At 38.9% G+C, this 25,794-nt stretch overlaps 1 protein-coding gene across 1 annotated transcript; it reads left to right on the forward strand.

The window, feature by feature from the left end:
* The first annotated feature begins 12,937 nt into the window (after positions 1-12,937).
* On the forward strand, positions 12,938-14,876 carry LOC122663417 (RING-H2 finger protein ATL52-like). The gene has a single exon (XM_043859097.1). It carries the CDS (start codon positions 13,191-13,193, stop codon positions 14,430-14,432), a length of 1,242 nt encoding a protein of 413 aa, XP_043715032.1. The 5' UTR covers positions 12,938-13,190; the 3' UTR covers positions 14,433-14,876.
* The last annotated feature ends 10,918 nt before the right edge of the window (positions 14,877-25,794 follow it).

Genomic DNA, 25,794 nt, shown 5'->3' on the forward strand with positions numbered 1-25,794 from the left:
AGAACATCGGCTTTGATTCGCTTGAGTCTCAGTCATTGATGAACCAAAGAATGCGATCACACTTTGCAGTGACAGGGTTCCCTCAGGTACAGGGTGTCGGTGACACGTGTCTATCCCTTCCTACATCTAGTAGTAATACATGAGAGAATCGACAAAGTAGATTCTTCGTCAATGCACACATCAAACATGTGAACACTAGCATTTGTACCCTGACATCACATGTCTAGGCATACCCAATGCGACCACCATATGATAAGGGTGCCCAGCCCAAACCCTAGTCGTGACTACCATTTTAAGTATAATTTATGGACACATAATGCTCAAAAAGTTTATATCGCATGTGACAATATTAAACTAAAATGTATAAATGTTCAATACAAAGGTGAACCGGGTTGAACCGGATCGAACCGGGTTTGATAGACACACACTTGTCCAACACCAAAGATATTTAACGTGCGATTATTTTGGATTACCATGAAGGTATTAAGGTTACTAAGATAACATATGGAGATACATGGGGTAGTAAATGATTAAATTTGAAGTTGAAATGTGATACGTGATCCATCCAGATCATTTCCTAGATGTCTAGTGGCTAGAATTACCCCATCATTCTTCCATGTCGTATAACTAAAATTACAAACATATAAGTATGATCTTAGATGTCTAATGGCTAGAATTGCTCCATCATCCTTCCAAGTGGCATAATTAAACTTACAAACATATAAGTGCAATGGTCTGCATAGACCAAAGATTGACATAATTAACCTTACAAACGTATAAGTGCAATGGTCTACATAGACCAAAGAAACTTTCTCCCTATATCTAAAACATGATTATTGTTAGACTAAGAGTATAGGTATATCATGTAACTCTCTTTAAGCTTAATGCCATTCTCATATAGCATAAGGAAAGGTACTTAAGATATCCAATAAAAATACCTTTAAAAAATATTTATTAAGTTAATGAAAAATTTTTGTGTGCCCATTTGATTTAATTATAGTTGCATGGAGCATATTATATGTGAAGGCTTTCGTATAACCTTTATCTTTGCTTTCATAAATCGAGAATTAAGAAACAAAATATTGAAAAAAAAAATAAATCTACCACCAAGTAAAAGTGACATTTTGAATAAAAAAATTCCACTCTCATTCTTAGTTTCATCATTTTTCAAAATACTTAAAAATGACCAATTCCAATAATGCCGTGCCATTGATTAGTTTAATATAATAGCATTCAACATAGATTGTTATTAAAAGAATGACATGATCAAAAGATTCTAATCCCCAATTTTCCAAAAGAAAAAAAAAATTCTTTACATTAATATTCACATATGGAATTGTCAAAAAAGAAAAAAAAAATCACATATCTAAAATTCTTGTTGCAAAAAATACTCTTGTTTTATTTCAGGATATTATTGCATTAATAATTCACACTTGTTAACACAACCTAGCTCATCTGATCTCATAACTAAGGGTGTCATATCAGTTCGATTTGAGTGAACCGAAAAAAAATCAATCAGATCGAACAAAAATTGATGGACTAATAAGACGGACCGAAATTGACTGTTCGAACTGAGAATCCATAAAAAAAAAACCAGTAAAATTTAAAAAAAAAAAAACTAATGAATTACACCAACAACTGAAATAAAAACAACTATTTCATGGTTTAAAAATGGTGAATCTCATGTCAATCATCATTTGTTAGGATTCTTTGGAGAAAGTTCCTTGGTTTGGATAGTTGATCTAATTCATGTCACAAAAATTCAATATTTTTTAGATGTTCTTCTTTTTAAATATGAAAAATTGAAACCAGACCAATAAAAGAACAATAGGGGGACCATTAAAAGAAATCGATAGTAACCGGACTGATAGCTAGCTATTGCCTTTGGTTTGATTTTTGTAGACCCAACATCTTATCGGTCGGTTCTCAATCTAACTTATTATATACAAAATTTATATTAAAAAAAATTGACTGGACCGACCTTTTGACACCCTAACCATAAGATGATAGAAGCAAGTATCTAAGGATATTTATATAAATATATTTAAAGATTAATAATTATAGGGTAAATTACAGTACCATCCCCTGAGGTTTGTATTAAATACAGAGTAATCTCTTGTGTTTTTAAATTATACAGCCACATCCCCTGAGGTTTGCTTAGTTGTTACAAACAGCCTCACTTTGTTATTAAGTGGTAGATAATTCATGATTTAAAATAACTAATATACCCCTAATTCTCAATTTTTTTCTTTTTACTAATTTTACTCTTCAAACAAACTTAATGGGACCTACCATCCCTTCTTCTTCTTCTTTTTCTCTGCAATCCCACTGGCCCCACCACCTGCTGCAACTCAATCCCACCCGCCCTACCCACAATGTAAAATGCCAACTTTGCCTTCTTCTATGATCATAAACCAAAAACCTATGCAAACCCTCTTTACCTTTTGCCTTCTTCCCATAACTGAAGTTGCCGAAGTCGCTGAACCTGCAACTCCACCGCACAGGTATGCCCTTCTCCACCTGCAACTCCACAGCGGACCTCGTCGTCGCCTCGGTGATCAGATTATCTCACACCACAAGCTAACATCCGCACGACACGCTAACATCAGGACTAGCAGAGTCAACAAGATTGACGCTCGTTGAATTCGTGGTTGTGGGAGTTGGACAAACAATCAACAGATGCCACGAGATGACAAAACCCCAAACCCAAAAGGAATGGAAAATTGGAAATTCAATTTCACAGACCCCAACACCGTCTTAAACGTTGTCAACAGTGGCTAGTTGCAGTAATTAATGGGAATGATCGATCTTCTATTTTTACTTTTTTAAAATTTCAGCATTTCCATCTGCTCATATCGTTCCCTTAACCACCGCCCAGAATTAGTGAATTAATTGGTTTGTTTCCTGTGAATTCTTATCCAAATTCATTTTTTTTTTTCAATTTCGAGTTTAATCGTCATTGCCGTTTTAATTGCCTATCAGGTGCAAATGAGAAAAAAAACACAGAATCGCGATTTTTGTTGAAAGATTCATCGTTGAATCTCCTGGTTTATAATCCCCTGCTCTATTGATTCCAAGCAAACAAAACCCCAAAATTTAAAGAATATTTAATTAATAATTTGCGGAACCAGAGGGAGGCAGTAGTTATAGAACCAGATTTAGTTTCAAGTTGGTGTATCTCTCAGCAGGGAAATTGCTTTGTGCTGAAACTCTAGGGTTTATTACGTCAATGGTTAGAGACAGAGGAAGAAGACGAGAGAAGAAGAAGAAGAAGATGGGGAGAGAAAGCAGATTGACAGAGACAAAGAGAGAAGTAGGGTTAATTCTTCATTCCTTTCACAATCTCTTGCTTTACATTATATAACCAAATTCTACCAAATTACCCATCTACCCCTAATAGACTAACATAATACAAATTACCTTTCTACCCCTAATAGACTAAACCCAACACAATGACCCAACAACCTATGATCGTATCATTGCCTTCCCCTTCAGAACCTTGTCCTCAAGGTTCAAACAATATCACAAACAGGTGATGATCGATGCCAAACGTCGCTTATTTTGTGTGACTATTTATTGCTTAAACCTGTGAAAGCATGTAGCTTCTTTGCAATCCGTTCCCCAACTTCGATGTGGGTATGAACTCGACAACCTCCCAGGAGTGCACCCCATACAGCTCCATCGCTCGTTGCGCATAAAACAACGGAATGCTGGCGATATAGTTGTAGCTTCACAAAAATCCATCCTTTTGATGTAGTAAACAGCACGCATTCCAGCCCATATACCAAACCAATTGCAAAGTAAATATCTAGTATAATACTGTCCGATCAGCACTCATTGAAGTTTGTTAACATGTGTTGAATTGTGAGCTCCATTACTTCAAACCCAATAATCAACTCCCACAGAAGGGGCTGATTGCGGATCATTATGGTCTTACCCCACCATCCAAGAATATGAGCTAACTGTGAATTCAAATGCTTGCAACGAGTGGAGTGCAGCATTGTAATGCTCACAATGCTATTCATCTGCCCATCACACGATACCCCACATTCATCATTACTCAGGTGCTCATCACATTGTACGCCACAATCGTCATTAACATAAGCCAACATTTCGAAGAGAAATTGGAAATGCCAAGGTGAGGGAGCTTCAGCCACGTTCAGACCTACTTTTAAAGATGGAGTGAATGCATGAGGGATTAAAAAATGCCAAGATGCAAGAGCTTCAACCATGGTGGCGCCAGAAGTCTCTGGAAGTTGATTTAAAAAAATCTTTGAAGACTCCAGAAGACATTGACGGATGACCCATAAAAATAATAGAAAACCCATCTTCGGCATTGAAGGCTTCTTTGTTCCTGTTTTGGTTTTGCTTAGTGCTTACCCTGATCCCCAAGCTCACCCTTAGACCGCTCATCCACTGAACACTAGAGCTTTCCACTCTCGCGCAACTCCCACCACCAATCGATCAAAATTGGCTTCCCGGTGACAACATTTCTCTCTGACATTTCATCAAACATTCTATCAGAATTAATTACGTCTTCACACTGTGAGCACATGCTAACCAATGAGGTTCCTATCAATACCAGATGCACATATGGAATTGCCGACAAGATACGCATTCTTCGAATCGAACGGCGACGACGATGAGGTTCTCTTGATTCAAGCCGAGGTTCAGGTTCATCGACGGAATCCCCTGAAGCCGTTGTGACAACGAATAGGAGCGTGGGGAGGGCAAGTACGAGCCCATCTGGACAGAGCCAGGGGCGAACAAAGCCACCGGTGGCTGAGATGCCCATGCGGTGCATCTGTGCGAAGAGGGCGCTTGGTGGTGGTGGCTCCGGCGGTGGCCGATAGTTCCAATCCTCCCCTCCCCAAGTGGTGAGCATACGGTGGTGGTTCAGCGCCTGAACTACATGCACTTCGATCAAAGGAAAAGAAGTTGGGGACAAACCAGATTGAAAATCAACAAAGGAAACAGGGGAGGGGCGACCCTTCTTCATCTTGAAGCCTGCAACGACTGATGCGAAGTAAGCAGTAGCATCGTCGACCTGCGGAGGTGAGTACTGGCGGTGAACTCCTCCAGGATCAAAAGGCTGGCTGTGGCCGATGCTCGTGACGCTGGGGAGCTTCTTCTCAAGATGGAGCTTGTCGATCCTATACGCTTCTGGTATGACAACGAGGCCAAAGAAAACAGGGGGTGGGAGATGAACAGATTGGAGCCTCCTTTCCGTCGCCGTGAAACAATGAGGCAGAGCTGTGCCGGCGGTGATTTCCAGATCGGCTTTGTGCATTCGGGAAGATTCAACGGCAAGAATGAGCTCTGTTCGGTTGGATTCGACCGACGAAGGAAGGGACGAGCGCCGCCGCCACGATCGTTGAAGCAACCGATTGCTCCATGGTCGCATCGTTGAAGGTCGGTTTCCAAGATCGATGACGACATCAATCCCGATTCCTGCTGATCGGAATCGATCCATCGCAGGGGTCGAAGAAGGAAGCGATCTGGCTCCCTGGGAATCCGATGGTTCGCGCCTGCGATTGTGGTCGACGCTAATGGTATGAAGGTGGTCATCATTCACACGCTGGTAGCCGGATCGATGCCACGAGTGCCGAAACCAAAGCCGTGGAGTCGGCATGTGCATCGTCGTGCGCTAGAGATTCAAGATCTGCCATGGCGTTGGAATTTTCGTCATCGATTAATTCACGTACCAGACGCTGCAGTTCCTTTGATTGTTCATTGATTGCCACGGAACTAAGCTGCAGATCTGATATGTTGTTTAGCATCTTGATGCAGTTCTTCTTGCAATCAAGCAACAAGGCTCGAATGTCCTTCAATTCCTGAGCAAAGGCGAACGATGGGATGAGGCGGAGTTCGTCGGCCATGGTTGGTTGCCAATATCTCTCAATGAAAGCACCAATGTAATGACCGAGGCAGAAGAGCCGAGGCAGGTCGGACCAATGATACGTCAATGGTTAGAGACAGAGGAAGAAGACGAGAGAAGAAGAAGAAGAAGATGGGGAGAGAAAGCAGATTGACAGAGACAAAGAGAGAAGTAGAGTTAATTCTTCATTCCTTTCACAATCTCTTGCTTTACATTATATAACCAAATTCTACCAAATTACCCATCTACCCCTAATAGACTAACATAATACAAATTACCTTTCTACCCCTAATAGACTAAACCCAACACAATGACCCAACAACCTATGATCGTATCAGTTTAGGTCACCGTAGGGAAGAGAATCAATTCCCAGTTTCAGCTGGATCTGAGTTTAGAGATGGAGTTCCAGCGAACTCTCCTCCGACTAGATATACCACAAGTACTTTTCATCGAAGAAATGGGTCTTTGTCGGCATTGGGATTGCAGCTGGTTTAGCTCTTTTGGCCCTCTCCGGTTGTCTGGTTTGATTCCTGCATCGCCGGACTCAGCGACCTAAGCCAATTCCAAAAGAGGATAAGAATCTTGGTGGAGTGGGACGAAGGTTCCAGCGGTGGTGGTTGAAGAAGAACAAGAAAGTAGAAGAAGAAGAAATAGTGGTGGTCCCACTTTTTTATGTTAGAAAAAAAAAATTAGAATAAAATTATTTTAATTGAAGGGTAAAATTGGTATTTAAAATATATTATTTAACCCCGTTCACTCACCGTCCACTTAGGGGGGTCTGATTATATATTTTAGAAATATAGGGATTCGTTCTGTATTTTATATAAACTTTAGGGGGTGACACTGTAATTTTTTCATAATTATAGTTACTAAAATACCTCTCTATTTTTTTTAAGGAGAATGGTCTCTCTACCGGGGTGCAGGCTGCGTCTAAACACATGGGATGGGCACAATGACCATCCTACCCCCTGAGTGACAGGCCCATGTGTCTAGGCTCAACCTATGCTGCGGCACAGAGAACATAAGTCCTTTTTTCTATTCAAGAAATTGAGTGGCTGAGCAAATGAGATGATCAAGCTCCTTCAAATTTTATTTGGCGGGTCCACAAAAGTCTCATTGTACATAGCTAGGCAATGGAGTTGTAATTTAGTCACATGGGGGCGGGGGCATGTGGCCATTCGGAAACTTTGCTTTGATATATTATTTCATAGTCTAAGAGTGCGTTTGGTAACGTTCAGAACAGCGTTCTGAACAGTTCTTTTGTTCAAAAAGAGCAAAAAAACATGAAAAAGTGTTTGGCTTTACGGTTCGCTTTTTCGTTCTTTTAGACCGAACCGGAGGTCTTGAGCACCAAAAGAACAAGAACGACTCGCGACAGAGAAAAATCATGATTTTCGAGACAAATCACGAAACTATCTCTAGCTCTACTAGCACCAAGTTTGGAGACGACGAAGGGAGGACTCCTTGCTCTGCAGCCCTAGGTGAGATCTCTCACTCTCTCTTGCTTTCTCTCCCTCTCTATCTCTCGCATGCTCTGCCTCCCTCGCACGCTATTTCCCTCTCTCTGTTTCCCTCCCTCCCTCTCTATCTCTTGCACTCTCTGCATCTCTCTCTCGCTCTTTCCCTCTCTCTGTCTCTCTCTCTCTCCCTCTCTGCCTCTCATACTCTCCCTCACTGTCTCTGTGTCGTTCTCTCGCTCTTTTCCTCTCTCTGTCTCTGTCTCTCCCTCTCATACTCTCCCTCTCACTGTCTCTGTGTCGATATTTCTGTGATGATTGGTCCAATTTGGCTGATTTAACACCCTGTGGTAAGTCTGTTTTAGGGCTGTTTTCTGAACTGAATTGATCCCCATCTGAGAGAGATCTGTCCATCAACTTAGGGCAGGGTTTTAGGGCTGTTTTCTGATTTTTTTTTTTTAATTTGTATTTGTTATCAATATCTATTTGGTTAGTTTTAATTTAATGTGGATGAATTGCTTGGTTTCTTCCATGAGGGCCCTCCGAATCTGAAGTGGGTAAAGTGAATTCCTCAGACAGATGAGGGATTATGTGGATTTTCATAAAAAATGCTCTAATCTGGAAGTTTGTCTCAGTTCGATGGTTTTGTTTGGATGGATAGAATGGTCTGTACGTTGGGATAGATTTATTAGTTTTCTAATGTGTTTTTGATGATTTCCTTTGGTAGATATAAAGTAGTGTCCCCCCCCCCCCAACAACAACAAGTTGCTGTTACTACAGTTTGTTCTTGATTTTCTTCTTGTTTTTCTGAATTATCTGAACTTCTTCGTCAAGGGGTTGGTAGTGAGTTTGGATTTTTGGAGCACCTTGTGGTGAACCTTTTGCTTTTTTTTTTTTTTTTGGGATATATGCCTTCTTTTGTCTGTTGAAAATAGGGGTGAATGGCATTGTACATGCCGGGAAATTTTTTAGCGGTTAATAGTCTGTTCAGCCCATTTCGAATCCATTCACATTCTTTGATGAGTTGCAGTAAGTTTAGAAACTATTTTGGCTAATGGGTATCAGTAACTTTTTGACTGTTTTCTTGAGATCCTGTTGGTCTTGCATTAAATTGCCCCTACTTCCCATGTCAAGTCTGCCTTTTTGGTTTGGGTTTTGGAAAAGAAGAATTATCTAAAATTTAATAGTATCTCCCAATATATAGGATCATGTGTTTGTGTTGAAGGAGTGGTGGTTGCATTCTTTCTAGTTGCTTTTATGAGGTGATGCTTACCTTCTCTAAATGGATTGATCTATTTAGCCTTTTTCAGCTTGGGGTGGGTTTACATTTTGAGTGAAAATGAGTGAAAGTGAGTGAAAGAGTGAGAGAGTTTTTTTCTTACATTTGTTGAATATTTGGGAGTGAAAATGGGTGGTCTGGTTTGAAGAAATGGGAGAGATGCCTTTTCTGTTCAATTCCTTTTTTTGTCCCCACTGAATGTATTCCTTTTTGGTTCACTGCTATTGGAATCTCAGAAATGTAAAATAATAACTTGCTGAATTATGGGTGATTGCCAACAGAGTAGGTGCATTTGTTTGATTGTTTTCATGCCTGTATATGATAAATGTTACATTTTGATATTTATAAGTTGATTAATTTGTGGCTTACTTTAATTAAGATTTTCTTAATTTTCATGTGTCATTGGCATTAAAACCAGAACTTGATTTGAAGATGCTTTGTTGAAGTAAATATGGTTATTGGTGCTAAAACTTTAACTTAACATGATCATCCCTTCTCTCAATTTTTTTTACTGATCAGAGATATAGATGAACATTGGATTTTTAAACTATTCCATACATCACTAACCTTGAAATACTTTTTACCTTTGTTTGAATGGACATCCTGTGAGTATATAGAACCTTCTTAGGGGGTCTACATAAACATTAACCACAAAAACATGGGATTCCTTTGTTAATGGACAGAACTAAGCAGAATAAATCAGCTAAAACTGAGAGAAGTAGTTGGCTTCATCAAGTAGTGTGTCTTCTTCGTCTTCACCTTGATTGATGATAATTTTAGCTAGTTTACTTCTTAGATTGGACAGCAACCCTTTTCCCCTGTTGTATAACTCATTGAGTAGATTTTATTATGCCAAAATGGGCAAAAGCTGATTTACAGTCTAAATTAGGGACTTGTTTTGATAAATTTATATATTCTATATGCTATTAATCTGTTTGGTAAAGATGTACATGGTTGCTGCATAATGAATGTATATGCCTCTCCTGAATTTTTGCAAATGAACACCAAAAAGAGTGATTTAGTGCTCATGATCAAAATGGATTATTCATTCTTCCATACCTGCATAGACCTTGTTAGATCTATATGATAACAGATCAATCAAGGGTCTTTCCCTTTGAACAATTGCTGCCTTTAAACCTGCATAGCTTTGGAGAAGATATGGAAGATAAGATCTCTTTTCCTTCTTATGAATGGATGTTTCATAACTTCCGTCCTGGATTTTCATTTTTTTTTTTCTTTTCAAGTTAGATGCATTCATGTTGACTCTATTTATTTCCCATTTTGATGAGATCATAACTCACCTGCTGAATTCCTATTTGGAAATCTTGCTTGTTAACTTTCTCATGCAAAGATTCATTTCATTGCGACTCTCTTGCTGTATTTCTATTTTAGACCTTTGCTCATTTCATTCCTCATGTGAAGATTCATGCTACTGTGACTTTTTTTGTTGTATTTCTGTTTTGGATCTCTAGTTAATGGGTCTTTAACTCAAATTGATAGAGCACTTGGAACATGCTCATGTTCCAAGGGGATGGTGGTTCGAATCCACCAAGACCCTTTTTATTCAACTATTCATAGTATAGTTAGTTATGACACCAATCCACACAATAACCCAATATTAATGGTATTTTTGTAATTTGACATATTTTTATAATTATTTTGGTTATGTTAATGAGATATTTTAATTTTATGCTAAGGTTGGTAAGAGAGAAATTGATTTTACAAGTATTTTCTTTGTATAATTTAGAAGGAAATGGCATTATTGTAATTAATATAAAATTTGAAAGAACAAGTTTTACCAAACACCATTTTCGTTCTGAACTCATTCTTGAGACCGTTACCAAACGGTCATTTTCGGTCTCAAAACACCGTTCTAGACCAAGAACGTAAAAGAACGTTTCTAATCAAGAACGGACGTTCTTTGTTCAGACCGTTACCAAACGCAGCCTAACTATGTGATATGTTTTCATAATAAATAAATGGTATGTCCTTTCTATTACACACTTACTTTGACTTCTTTTAATCAAAATTGAACCACAACTTTTGCCACGTAGAATAGTCCATTCTTACTAAAATAGGGACGGGAATCGTCACACTATCGGTGTAAGATAGTATCTCTTATGCCAAGCCAATGGGAGTATGGGAAGAGGCATCATAGATTTTAAAACCCCACGTGTCATGAAGGAGAAAGAGTGTGAGAAGAAAGAATCGTTATCCTTTGCTGTCCGTTGCCCAAACAGCACCTGCTGTCCCCTCACATGGGGGGAAATGACGACTTAATTTTCCTATTCGAACACATTGCCCAAGGGAGGTTAAGTCATCATTTCACGTCCCATGTTAGGGGACAGCACTGTGTTGTTCAGGCAACAAACAGCAAAGGATAAAGTTCGAGAAGAAATGTATGAAAATTTTGAAATAAATTATGAGAAAAGGTTCGAAGATAGTTGTTAGTGCAACTGATAATTGGCTACTCCTAAGAATTTCGGTTCCAAACTTCTATTCCTCACCTAGTCTCCTTAACCGGTGATATAGCTCGGGATGTACCTACGCTCAGTTAGTGGCCCACAAAATGATCGACCCAACAACGAATGGTACGGTATAGTAGCGCGCACACACACAAAATATCTCTCTCATGAAATGACTAAGTTGTATTCCTATTTATGAATAAGGAGAATAAGGAAGAAGGTCAATCAAGGGCTTGCCCTGTTGGTTCGCTGCTCCTTTGGAGAAACAACGTCGGGAGCTTGATCGGTGGTTCAAGTCTCCTCAGCGACACCTAGTCCACATTTAATTGCTTTCCAAGAAGTGAAGCCTATTGGTACCATATTTGACCCCCTTGTGGGTCCCCTCTTGCCTCCTTGTGGGGCCATGATGGCCATTCGGCCCTTGAATTGCACCAAAAAAATAAAAATAAAAATAAAATAAAATAAAATAAGGAAGAAGAACATTGCCTGATCACGTGGTCCTTGCGCTTAGACACAACCCCCTAAAATGACCACCCTATCGATGCCCCATGCACATCCTTTAATTGGCTCCACACTAGTGCAAAGGGCTATGCAACCGACAGTGTCACATGCAAAAATTTCAATGGTCCATTTTGGGGTTGTTATGCTCCCCTATGCTGCTTACCCAGAAACCCCTCCCCCCAATAAACATTCTATTTTATTTTTTCTTTTGGTAGTGAAACATGCTATTTCATTAGCCGTGAAAGCTTGTCTTGTTTATATAGAACAGTGGTTCGAATTAAAAGCAAAACCACATTTTTGATGTTCTGGGTGGGAGACGAGGGGACCTAGCTCTACTCCAGCTGTGGTAGGAGCTGGAGGATCCAACCTAGCCAAAACAGGGACCAGGATCCTCTACAGTACCAGCGGGCGACAGTGCACATCCGACGGCATAGCAGAGGCCAGGTGGCACACATGGCACACATGACCTCTGCTGTGCCGCTGGATATGCACCGCTGCCCTACCGTTACTACAGAGAATTTTAATACGTCAAAATAAGGAGGTGGTCATTTTATAGGTGGGGCCACCTGTGAATTAATCCAAACACTCTTGTTTTGTCTAGGCTGGATCCTCCAACACCCGCCACTGCTGAAGGAGAGCTGAATTCGGAACGAGGTGGCCTAGGAAAAAAGGATTCTTGGTGGAGGAACTTAATGTCATTGTGGTTCATGCATTCCCCCAGCCCCAACACCACTTACTACACCAGTAATCACCTGTCTAGAAACAAACAGCACTAGGTGTTCTAGAAAACCCAGTTTTAATTTTAGAGTTTTGGACTCTATCTCACTCACTAGCCAGCCCAGTACGGGCGTTGTCGTGCTGTCACATCCCTTAATTTATGCATAAAACACTTCTAACCCCTCTTTATTACTACAAAAACTTAATTAATTTCTTATAATTACTTCTCTAAATTTCTAGACTCTCTACTCTCTAACTGTTACTCTACAAGACTTACACGACTTACTCATGTTGTACCAAATTAAAATTTGTATTCTCTCGCTCAATGCATCTTTAAAGTGTATAGGATGGTGCACGGTGCATCACACTTGACACTTGAATTTTTATCTATCAAGTGTTAACCCTAAATAATATCTAGTGCATTGTATGGTATACTACACTTGAGACTTAGAATTTCTTTTTTAAGAATTATTCTTAAAAAAAAAAAAATCTCCTAATTCGATTTTTCTCATTCCCTTTAGGCATTAGCATTCTATGGTTCTCAGTGTTCTTTTATCTGTCGTGGTTGATAGTGGGTTGTCGAGGGCCCAAAAAAAAAAAAAAAAGGAAAATTCATAGCCAATAAGCCCACTGGAGTTGAAAATTTTGAAGAAAAAGGGGAAATGGATTTAATAGAAGAAAAGAGAGAAAGCGAAATGGGAACAAAACGGAAGGTGGAGAGATATCCTAACCTCTCGAATCGACAGTCTTTCCATCAACATCGTCTCTCAAACTGAAACATGGTCTCTTCGCGGAGTAGGTTCGAATCTACTTCTCACCTGTTCTTCTTCTCTCTCCTTCCAAGTTCCAACTCTACCTAGAGTCCTCTTTGCTTCTCTCTCTCTGCTTCTTCAATGGCGTCTATTTATCAGAAGTTTTTTGCCGATTCAAACATGACAGTCAATTGTACAATTGAAAGCTGTGTTCCAACAGTAAACGATACAATTCTTTGTTCCGTTTATGCTTGTCCTCCTGTTTCTTCTCTTTTTCCTTCTAATCCAGACTATTTCAAGGATGAATCCTTCTCTCATAGATTTTCCCCAATTGTAATCATCGTCTGCGCTGTTCTTGGTGGTGCTTTTCTTCTCGTTACTTACTATGCCGTCATCGTTAAGTACTGTTCGAGTTGGAATCGCGCAAGGATTGCTCCACCTCAACCTCACGATGATTACGAAGATTTTTTCGATGAGGATCAGGGACCGATTATAGATCATCCCATCTGGTTCATCCAAACAGTGGGTCTCCCAGATAACATCGTCAATTCCATCACCGTCTGCAAGTATCAGAATGGAACGGGCTTGGTTGAAGGGACTGAGTGCTCAGTTTGTCTCGGTGAGTTCCAGGAGGATGATACTCTTAGGTTACTACCCAAGTGCTGCCATGCCTTCCACCTCCTCTGTATCGATAGGTGGCTCAGATCCCATACTAATTGCCCTTTGTGTCGCGCCCCAATCGTGTCTAACCCCGATAGTCTTGGGCGTTCGTCGACTGCAACTGAGCCAAACTTAAGTAATTCGGGTACAGTGGATGAAACCCAGTTGGGGAATTCGTCGAGTGATGGTGCTTCAGGAAGCAATCAGAGCGGCGGAGGTGGGGTTGGTGAAACCACTGTTGTGGTTGGCGCTGGAATAGAGGATGAAGTTGAATTACGGGTTGATGGTGGAACAAAGGATGCTGAGATTGAAAAGGAGGCCATGACTCAGCTATCATCACCTGCAAATTCTGGGCTTCAGATGGTCAGTATCGACATGAGTGATAATCGTCTGGAGGAGGAAGGCAACATACAGCCTGTAAAAAGGTCTTTTTCTATGGGTTCATTTGCTGCAGCCATGATGTGTTTCTCTCCGTCTAATTTTCCTCCATTAGAATCCGAAGGAAGTTCGTCTACCCAAGTAATCTCAGTTGAAGAATCCAATTCAGAACTCGTCTCCAAGGGCCAAGGTGGAAGTCCCAACTTTTTTAAGCTGATGGATGGTTCTTTCACTCGGCAAGCTCTCAAAATTGGACCTATTGCCATGAAAAGATCAGTGTCGTGCGGTGGAAAGTTCTTGCTATCAAGATATGGCGGATCCAAAAAATCGATTCTTCCCCTGTGAGATCTTTTTACTCCTCTCCTCCTCTTCTATATTTAGTTGCAGTGCAGATGTCCGCAAGACTAAGATATCTTAGCTGCCCCCAACAAATTGGGGTCCTCTTCTTTTTTCTACATCAAAATATACAATAAAGCTAAGCTGATGAACTGTATATAAGCGGAAGGAAGATGGAACTGACAATCAGAGTCCAGTCATCTTGGGACAAAGAATTTTGGCATTTTACCTGCCGATTCAAGTTTGCACGGAGAACCAAGTTTGGTTTGCAGAACCAAGTAATTGTGGTATTTGTTTCTGTGTCTCTTGCAACAAATGTAATTCCTGATGTAGTTTTATACATCTCAAAAAATATGTGAAATGCAGGATTCAATTGAAGAATCTGACAATAATAATGTTATATTTCTATCAATTTGATTGGAAATGTTTTATCTGTTATAAAACTAACCATTAGGCCTCTGGTAATTCCTGCCTCTCTGATGTAACAAGAACTTCTACTGCCCCCAGATATCGATTCTTCCCCTGTGAGATGTTTTACTCCTCTCGTCCTCTTCTATATTTAGTAGCAATGGAGATGTCTGCAAGACTAAGATATCTCAGCTGTCCCAACAAATTGGGGTCCTCCCTTTCCTTTTTCTACATCAAAATACACAATAAAGCTATAAACTGATGAATTTCATAGAAGTGGAAGGAAGATGGAGCTGATAATCAGAGTCAAATTATCTTGGGGCAAACGCATATTATCTGCCGTTTCGAGTTGCAAGAAGAACCAAGTAATTGTGGCATTTGTTTCTGTATTGATTCAAATGAAACTCCTGATGTTATTTTATACATCACAACAAATGCGAATGCAGGATTCAAATGAAAAATCTGACGAAAGCAATGTTATATTTTTATCAGTTTGGTTGGAAATGTTTTATCCAATACAAAACTAACCATTTTGTCTCTGGTATTTCTTTCCTTTCTGGTGTAACAAGAACTTCTAATGGCGTTGTTCCCTCTACATCCATTGGCAGTACTGATACTTGATTTCGAAGCATAGAAGCTAGTAACATTTATTTGGCTAACGTAGGCGCTTCTCTGATGATAGTATCTAACATTGATATGGAATTGTATAAAAGGAAATCGATGCTTTATTGTGGTTGATGGATACACAATAATTTCTAATATAACTACTCTTGCTTGTATATATATTTATATTGATTACGGTGACCTGCTTTGATACTAGGAATAGAAGTGAAATGTGTTCATATTTTTATTGCATATATAGGTGTTTGCATCTTTCATTTATATATGCATACTAGTTGTTAACTGTTTGCTTCTACTGCTCACACATATTAGTAATCTTTCAAGTACCTATCCTTACACTTATTCGTATATCATTAATGATTTGCACATTGTTCTTATAAATCTTTTATTGTTTATATCCCGCTCTATTCATTTTTGTTCTATTTAATGCGGACATGCGCAGCCTCTTTGGTTTGGTCAGAATGTGACTTTTACAGGGTTAAAATCAAAATGGTACTGTAGCAATTTCAAATACATTAGCAGTCATGGAGGCACCGCATTTTTGTGCCCTCTTCATCGTCGTTTCCTTCTAGTTTTCAGGTGTGTTACCTTCGTGTTCTTTAGCTACTTTGTTATTGAGATGAAGGATAGAGCCAAGTAGTCCATGTAGGGTACTTATACAGTTCTATCAGGTACCTTCGTGTTCTTTAGCTACTTTCATTCCTGTTTTATCCTCATGTTTCTTTCATTAATTATCATATTCACTATCGAGTGATGTTGGCATCATCTTATCATCATTTTTTGAGGATTCCTTTCAAAATTGTCTGAGAATCTCAGTCTTATCTCTCCTTCTACCATGTTGCTTGCACTAGATTCTTTTTCAAGCTCTAGGTTAGTTGATTTTGTTCCAGGTAGGAAGCCTATGCATTTAGAATTTAAACTCCCACTAAAAATATTTTTTGGTGGCATGTGACGTACTGAAATCAGCAGTGGCTACTAATTGTATGTATTGGATCGATAGTTATCTAGGCATCGCCTAGGCGTCCAGGCTCCTTGGTCGCCTTGGACGCCTTGGACGCCTTGCCGCCTTGTTGGTGTCGGCTTGATTTTGGACCCTCTCCAACGCCTTGCTGCCTTGATAACTATGATTGGATCTGAGATATCTTGATATGAGACCACAAAATGTTTTTGTTTGTAAACTCCTAATTTTATCCTGGTAACAAGACCTCCCACTTGTAATCTTGTAGTGGTGCTCTGTATTCGTGTAGAATCCATGAATCCTTCTGAAAGGCCATCTCTGAAGTAGTTTCTCTATTCCTGTGGTTACACAAGCTAAATATTAACAGAGGTAGCTGGAGCTGTATGGATTCACACCAGTATGTCAGGCCACCATGCTTGAACTCATGATTCTTGCTTATGAAAGACTTGAATTTGGGATTGTAATGCCCTGGAAACTGTGTTTACAGTTTTTTATTGGTGTAGTATCAACTGCATCATACATATTGAATTTACTAGTTGTCTCACATGGTGGTATCTAAAAAGTGCAAATCAGTTTCAGTGTTTCATATGTGATGTTGTGGTTGCTTGTCTATTAAGGCTTATTAATAGCATAATGTTATTAAATATCTAATTTTTTTGGGCATAGCTTGCCTGTATCAGTCATTGGTTAGGGAATTCATTATCCTCCCACACTTGAAATCTTTGATACCTGCTTTAAGCACGACCTAACATAAAATGTGAGCTCGCATTGGACAAAATAGAAGTCAAAACTTGAATCCAGGCACCGCCCCCACCAGTTACATTCATGCCAATTGAACCTAATGCAGCGTTGATTTTAAACGCATACACTTGGAGTTCGTAGAGTCATGCTACATTATATTATTTATTGTGTTCTCTGATTTTTCAACATAATCATATACACAGTTGGCATAGCCATATCCTTTATTTGTGAGTTCATGGATCTGACTCAACTCAAATCTGCACTGGAACCATGCTACTTAGTCTGCAATGCTAGCGTTTCAAAATATGGTTTTCGAACTAGAATACAAAATGGTAGAAAAGTGGGGGCACTGTGTTCTGAGTCTTGGTCAAGGCTGAGACAGAGACTGGAATTCCAACATTTGCTTATCATGACCAATTTGTTAAACCATCTGTTATTTATATCATAAACTGTCTGTGTGGGTCTCATACAACCTAGTCAAAGCCTGTTTTCTGAGTCAATCATTTGAGATCAAGGTGTCGTCCTTCTCCTTGATTTATCTGCTCCTGGTCCTATTCACTTTAAACAGATGCATGATGGAAAGTAATGGGGAGTCTTTGAAAAGAGATGTTATTTGTTCTTGGTCCTAGGGAAATAAGGAAACATAGGTTCCCTTAATTCTATATGAAGTTGAACTTCACACTACTTTTCTCTGTGAAATGCTTTTTATGCAAAGTTCTTGTTAAACAAGAAGCTCTGGAGGAAGTCCAGGAACTTGAATTTTATTTCACTGAATTCAGTTTCATTTAAATCATTGCCTCAGAATTTATTCTTTTGGTTTCTTTAACACTCTTGGCCTCTAGTGAAGGATTATAATGGTTATTATTAAATTTCTTACATTATTTATTTATGTTCTAATACAAATAAAATAGGAAATCTCTTTATTTATGATTGTCTGTTTGAGGTTATGCTGTTTTGTCATCTTCAAGTTGTACCTAGATATACTTGCATAGAGAGAGCCATTCCGAATACTATCTTTACCCTCAATTTATTAACTGGTATGTTGTTAAAGCTTTGCTACAGGAAACCCATTCAAAAAATTTCCCATACAATTAAGGATATTGCAAGTCACAAACAGGTGTCCATGTTCATGAAGCTAGATAAAATGATAAACTATTGACACATATTGTCATAAATTTTCAGAAAATGAAAATGGAGAAACATTCAGTATGTTTAATTTGATAGCTAGACTAGTTTGCTTGTGAAGTTTTATGCTTTCTATGAAGTCTTACTTGAATAATCTTACAAGTCACTCCCAACACCTGAAATTTTACTGGGTAATATCACTGAGGTTTCAATGTAAGCTTCAAATGGACCTTTTTACTTTAGTGCATACAATTAAGTGAATTATGTGCATCCTTCTGGTCTATATACAATTAAGTGAATTACTGTGAAATAGTCTTTTGGGCTTACTTTTCTGTCTGGATCTCGTCCTTCTGGTCTATATATGCATCTTTTGCTCACTCCATGTTTTCTGTACTCTAGGTTATTATTTTTTAGGGCAGATTTCTAACAAGAGGGAAGATTGGTTGCCAAATAGATTTACATTCAAAACAGTATTGGGACTAAATGTTTGATAATCCTGCTGCTGTAAGTGTGATTGCCAGTTTTCCCCTTACATTCAAAATAGTATTGGCATTGTCAAGCCAAAATTTGAGGTTTCTATATAGAAACCATATTATTGCTGGGGAAAAAAGATCTCTGTCCGGGAGTGTGGCCTACGCCAGCACTCCCATGAGTCTATCTCTCTCCTCCCCATGTGAAAAGATACCTCTGTCCCCTTGTTTGAAGGAGAGAGATAGACACATGCCACACTCCTGGACAGAAAACTGCTTCCCTATTGCGAGACACATGCAAGAAGAGGGAAGAAAAGTACTTAAAATTTCACTTACCTTTACTGATTATGTTTCAAGTTTATCTATAGTTACAGTTTGTAAATCAATGTAATTGTGCTATTCTCATAAAGTTTGAAAAATTAGGTTGATCTGCAGGTACCTTTGATATTTGAGGTATATATGTGGGGTTATGTGCCACTTCTTGTAAATTGTGCAATTTTGATTATTCCATTTGTTCAAGGAAAGATGAAGAAAATACTTTATCAAACCCTTTTCTTTCCTATGATCTTCTTGCGGTGAATTAACGCCTTTTCTTCTTCTGGTCATCTGGGTAATGCCTTACTCACAGGCTTCAGCTGTGTATTTGCAGGAGCCTTATTTCAGTTCTCAGGAGTTCTGATCCAGGGTAAGAAGTTTTCTTATTGAGATGAAACTGTTGCCGAGTTTGGGTCGAGGTTCCTTGTATTACACCCATTTGTCTGACAAAGTCTAAGTTGTGCTCTCAATTTAGTTGGTGAACTTCCATGACCAAATCTTTTGAGACAGCCAATCATTAGTTCCCTACTATGAGTCGAGTGGAATCATATACATAAATCAGTTAATGGAAGAATATATTGTGTCGCTTTAGTTATAGGAGATAGTTTTCCGAGGACAGTTCACAAACCCCTATAGGGTTTTAGCATGTTTCCAAAATACCCTCTTGATGCCCTTTCCTTCACTCTCCTCTGCTCGGCAGTGAATGGGATCCCATTCACCGTGGGTGGAGAGAAAATCGGTCCTTAGTTATATAGGGATTTCTGGCATCAACAGGCTGGACTCTGCCAACTAAGCTAGCTGGTACCTTGATAAAAAAGAGTAGATCTCACTGCGATTTGAACTTGGGTTACTTGGTTGAGTATCCTCAGTTATGATTTGAAATCTTGGGATCGGTCTCAGTATCACCCTGAATTGGGCCGGAACTAATGGAATTACCACTGTTCTTTTAATCAAAATCACCTTCTTTTTTTTTAATTTATGGTTTGACCCTTGGGTCCCAGTGGATCGATATCTGATCGGTCAAGGATTAGGATTGGTCTCAGCCGACAGCCGATACTGATGCGATCCGGGCGATTCCACCGATCCAAGACTAATATTACGAATCAGATAGGAAAAACAATGACACAACAACAATGCAATGATAATACATAGATTGACAAGGTCTGTGTGTCGACCGAGAGAGAGGAGAAGTTTCAGTAGCAATAGATAGAAGGGTTACACATTCTCTTCCTCACGCCTCTCTACGTTTACAAAGAATTTCCATAACCCTAATAACCTTCTATCGCTAACATTTATAGAGAAACAAAGAGATACAGATCTTCCAAATCATCCCCATGAAAACCCCAAAAATTTTCAAGCCCTACAGAGTTTTAACAACCCGAACTATAAAATATCAACCTCAACAATATATCCAAAACCATCTCCTAGCCTCTACTTTCATTGTGTTTTCATAAGAAACTGTTATCTGACTGAACGTCAGCCAACTTGTGGTTAAGACCAATTTTGGGATATGTATCGGTTTTGCTAGTTGCCGATAATATACCGTGTTGATATTGTATCAATAGTACGGTACGGATAAGGGGTAAAATGGTCCGAAAACTCATTTTTTAAGAAATCAAAGGATAATTTTATCCGATATAGCCGATCCAGGCCGATACCATATCGGTATCATATCAATTATCCGTGTTGCCGATAACCGTTCCAATACCGTACACTAATACCTGTTGTTGGTGAAGCCTGATTTGGTCCAAAAAGTGCAGTTGAGACCTTCGGAGGGCCGTTTCGGCCTCGAAATGATCTTGAAATGCCAAAAGCTGACGGGGCTTCACGCCGAAAGCATGGAGTGGTGTTAGGCTCGTCGAGATCTTCGAAATGAGTACCTTTTGAGCCATGTGTTATGTTTTTTGTTCGGCCTAGTTTTTGGGCATTTTTGGACTGGGGGATTTTGTGTACTTTATGGGTTAGGGTTTTCTTATTTATTGTTTTTATCTCTGTGAGAGAGTGAGATGAGGGTTTTGTAACATTTCAGAGAAATAGTGAAACCTGTTCTACTGGTCGGCCGTAGACGTAACTTCCATCTTGGAGGTGAATCACGTAAATCTCTGTGTTATGCGTTGTGTGTTCTTTTTCTTCTTCATTTTTCTTCTGCAAATCGCCAGAGCATTGTTTTCGTAACAATACCATGACCCAATAGCCAGGAGCTCGGATTTGAACCGACTCGAGCTACAGCACCGAAACCAGAGTTTCAGCAACTATAAAGTACAGATTGCACCAAAAAAAATATGAAGTACAGATTTCTGGGTCAAATCATAGACCCAAAACGAAAAATGGATCACCTATTGGACCCTATGATTCCCATTTTAATGGCTAAGTGGATAGGGGCCAGCTCCATTTAAGCTGAAGCTTGCTATACATAAGATGAGGTTGTAATCTTTAACCAATGGGGTTCCAAGCCTTGGAACCATTGCCAATTAATAATGACATGGTCTGGTTTAAGTTCTTAATAAGTCCCGTCCTAATATGAAGTCTGATGACAAGATCTCCGGTCAATTTTAAACCCAAAGAGAGAAAGAACGTGACACTCCACCCCTGCGCCCAGACATAGGGGCACGTGAAATAACTGCCGCACCCCTGATCATTACGTGAGCCCTGTGTCTGAGCACAGGGGCAGCATGCGCTGCGCAACCCGGTGGCATTCTCTTTTCCTTTGACAAAATAATCTATGAATTATAATGTCAGTTGACTCAATGACCCATTTTAACATGAATATACTTGACCCAAGAGAGTGCGAAAAGGTACCTAATCGGTTCTTGGTTTGTTCTAACCAATTAATCAGTTTGGAGTGATTCTGGTTCTAAAATTCAAATCATTTTATCCGGTTAGGACCAGAATCAAAACCATTAATATTAATTTCTGTTAGAGCAAAACTCCAACCAAAACACGAAAAGAAACAAAAACAGAGCAAGGTGACACAAAAATTTAACATGGTTCACACACCAGTAAGTAAATCGGAGAAAGTTACAATGGAGAACTCTCAAGAACACCCAAAACGATGTTGCTACTCTCTCCCTGAAACCCTAATACGAAAAACCCCCAAATCTCATACTTTACAACAAAGTGGGTAAAGAACATAAATACTCCTCCATCGGATCCAGGTCAATCCATTAGGTCGGATCGAACTATACCGCGGGGGTTTCGCCTCCGCGCCCTCAACGAGATCACTGATGGGCTTCAGCCCTCCGCTACCATCACAGATCTCAGAAAAAGTTCCATTCGGATCGCTACAAAAAATGTCGGAGCGGATCATTCTTTGAAACGGGTCCAAGAATTCGAGACATACATAACAATTTCCAATTGAATTCCGATTTTTAAGATGTCGGTCCAATCCGGTCCTAAATTGACACCCTAGACTGATGCAACTGCAAAAACATTGGTGGATTGATGTTTTTGTTGAATTGTTAAGTTCATATAAGAGCTAAATTATCATTATATTCATACCAACTTAGTATGTATGATATGAGATATGCATGATTTGTTATTACATCGAATTTTCGACATACTAGTAGTACGTATAAGAAAGAATCTGCAAGCTACATCGATCAGAGTCCCAAGAATAGTAGCATCCACATGAGATCCACATGAGACCCATAACATTTTAAGAATGGGAGAGAGTGTTTGTTTCTTTTACTGTGTATTATAATTTCTACTGCATCGATCTATGTAATAAAAATGGTTAATTTTCTTAAATAGTATGTGGGTTTCTTATTTTCTTGTACCAATGGCATTTTCTTCAAGTAGGGGTAGGTGTGGGGGGACTCTTAAGGTCAGCCATGTGTATATGTACTCAAACCACGTCAGCTTCATAGTCACCATACGGTACTGGAATATTCTTTGGCTATTGAAAGTTTGAAACTAACTATTGGAGTATCAAATTTGCAATAGAGAAACGGCCAAGGAAAAAAAGGACTCCCTATTGAGAAGAGGTAGTAGTAGGGACTAGAGAGAGATTTTGGCTGAAATTTGCCATAAGAGAAGGCTTCAATGGTGACATTTTTAGCCAATCTGGTATGGGATTTATAAAGAGCTTTCATTTTGCAACTTCAAAAGAGATATGGTGCATCACACTCCCGTGAGGCTTACGTTTCTCCTTTTGAAGATTGTTCAAATAAAGAGTTTCTTTTATGGGCGCACGTTCTTTGACCGGGAGCGCATGTGTAAATAGGCTGCGCCCAGACACATGGGACGGGACAAGGACAGGTATGGATCATTGTGGTTGGGGGGGCGGGACGGGCTGATCATTTTTTCCACCGCCCATGTGTCTGGACGTACCCTGTGCCCCAGTGCAGAGAATTCTATCCCTTCTTTTATTATAAATTTATTATAATTAACAAGACTACTTTCCACTAATTTTGGTATAAGATACAAAACTAACATGTTCATGAAAGACTTTAAGAAAGAGACTGATACAAAAGTTTTTGCAACAATAACAAGACAGCTTTCCATAAATTTAGGTATAAGATTAAAAAAAAAAAATTTAAGCCAAAACATTTCTCTACTCAAATCCTCATCCTGCTCATTTCTCATCACCAAGCCAATCACTATTTGTACTCGTTGACGCGTGTGTTGCGTTGGAGGGCTCAGCCGTGAATGCTAAGGCATTGAGTGGATAGAGATGTTGATCAAGTGTATGAAAGCACCAAGGATCAAAACTAGCTGATGTGAGACAAGACTTCTATAGTTCCTAATATCTCAACACTCTCTCTCATATGTAGTTTCGGCATACCTGATTTTACTCATAGATAGATAACATAGAAAGAATAACAAAGGATCTAGGCTTTGATACCATGTTAGAAGGTCCAACACAAAATCTTAAAGCATTAGATAGAGAAAGCTCTTCAAGTACATGAAGGCACCATATCTGATGCCCTTGTTTTCATGCATCTTATGCATGAGTAAAATTTGAAGTACTATGAGGTTAAGTACATGAACCCAATTGACCCACCTGCTTCAATTTTACAAGGATAAAACACTTTTTTTTTGGGTAAGGACTGAATTTACTGATGATAAGCATATGTACAACCAATGGTTTCACTCAAATAAAGGTCATGAAGCCATGGAATGGAACGCGGTCACATTGTCCTACACATGATAGATAGGGCCTTTCGGGCCAGGGTATCTGCAACAGAATTTAGATCCCTTGAAATACAAAAAAAAAAGAAATAGATTCTAAAGAGGAGGCCATACAACACTTGGACCAGCAGGACTTGATTCACATTCATGACCCATTGAACAATATAGGTAGATCTAGAAAAGGGTAAATGAAAAGAATACATATGGAGGTCCACTTCAATTTCCATATAAAGTGACTATTATGGATTCCTTTCTTTTAAACCTCAGGTCTTTTCTGCTTCTTAATCATTTCTCTTATGACCCTCTTTACCCAACAAGAATATTTGCTTTTACCTTGAGAAGGTAAGATGACATTTGGTACATAGTACACCATGATTGCACCTGCATAGACTTGTTTTTTATCATTTTATTTCAATAAGAGAATGATTTCACCTTTAAATATAAACCTAATCTGTTAGGTGTAACTTGTAGCACATAGTTTTAAATTTCAATCAACCTATCATTGTTGGATAGGCTCTATTTTACATTATCATCCATTAGATCAATTTCCATTAATGAATCTAAAGGTGTGAACACAGAAAAAAAAGTTGTGTATGACATCCATGTCTTGTACTTCACCTTTCATAGGTAGCTTTATAGCTCCTTCCCCCTCTTTTTATAAACTTTTCGAAGGAACAAAATCTATTTGATCTTTGTGGTACCATGTATTGCCTTTATTAAAGTAGACTATTACTGTTCCCTAATGACTATATAGCTTCAACCATATATTCCTTTACATTAGATTACAAAAATCCATCTCTGTTCACCATCAAGTGTAATTACATGGACCTCCTTTGATGGTTACATGCTGGCATTAGCTTTAGGGTTTATTTCCTTAAGTACCCTTTGGATGCTTTTTTATTTGATGTGAGTGGTGGATATGACCAAACATATGGGTCCATATTAGATTGGGATAATCACCCTTTTTGGTTAATCAGAATTTCTTGCCTCTTTCTCTTTTATCCTTTTCCCATTACTGCTTATTTTGATTTGCTTTACATTGAAAGGGATGTGTTACAAGAAGCACCACTATCTCATTGTCCTAAGAAAATGTAAAACATTCCATTGGAAAATTTATGTAAAGAAAATTTTTTCTTGAACATTGGAGGTGGTACACAATATTTGACAAGAATGGTATATATATTGAAAATTTACCACATATTTCCATTGCTTTTCATATGTTATTTAATAGGTTTTGATTCTCTAGGTCTTTTCAAATAATTCTTTGGAATTGTTTTCCCCTTTAATTTGAATTTAAATTTAGGGAAAAGACAATGGAGGATAATTTAGCACCCCTCTCTCTCTCTCTCTCTCTCTCTCTCTCTCATCTTCCAGTGAAATGATCTTTTTGCCTCTTATGTATGAAATTGTTTTGTCACTCCTTATTGATACACTCTCGATGCCGGTCAGTTACTCAGAGAACCTTTTTCCTAATTAGAAATTCTCTGATTTAGGTCTTCCAGCAGCTTCATGATCTGGTTGTAAAAAAAAATTATCTCTTCCAATTCTCTGCCTGACCCTATGAGTCAAAGGTATATCTTTAGTGTCTTAACAGCCAAGCTGA

This window comes from Telopea speciosissima, chromosome 5 (assembly GCF_018873765.1).
Source record: "Telopea speciosissima isolate NSW1024214 ecotype Mountain lineage chromosome 5, Tspe_v1, whole genome shotgun sequence".
Taxonomy (NCBI): Eukaryota; Viridiplantae; Streptophyta; class Magnoliopsida; order Proteales; family Proteaceae; genus Telopea; species Telopea speciosissima.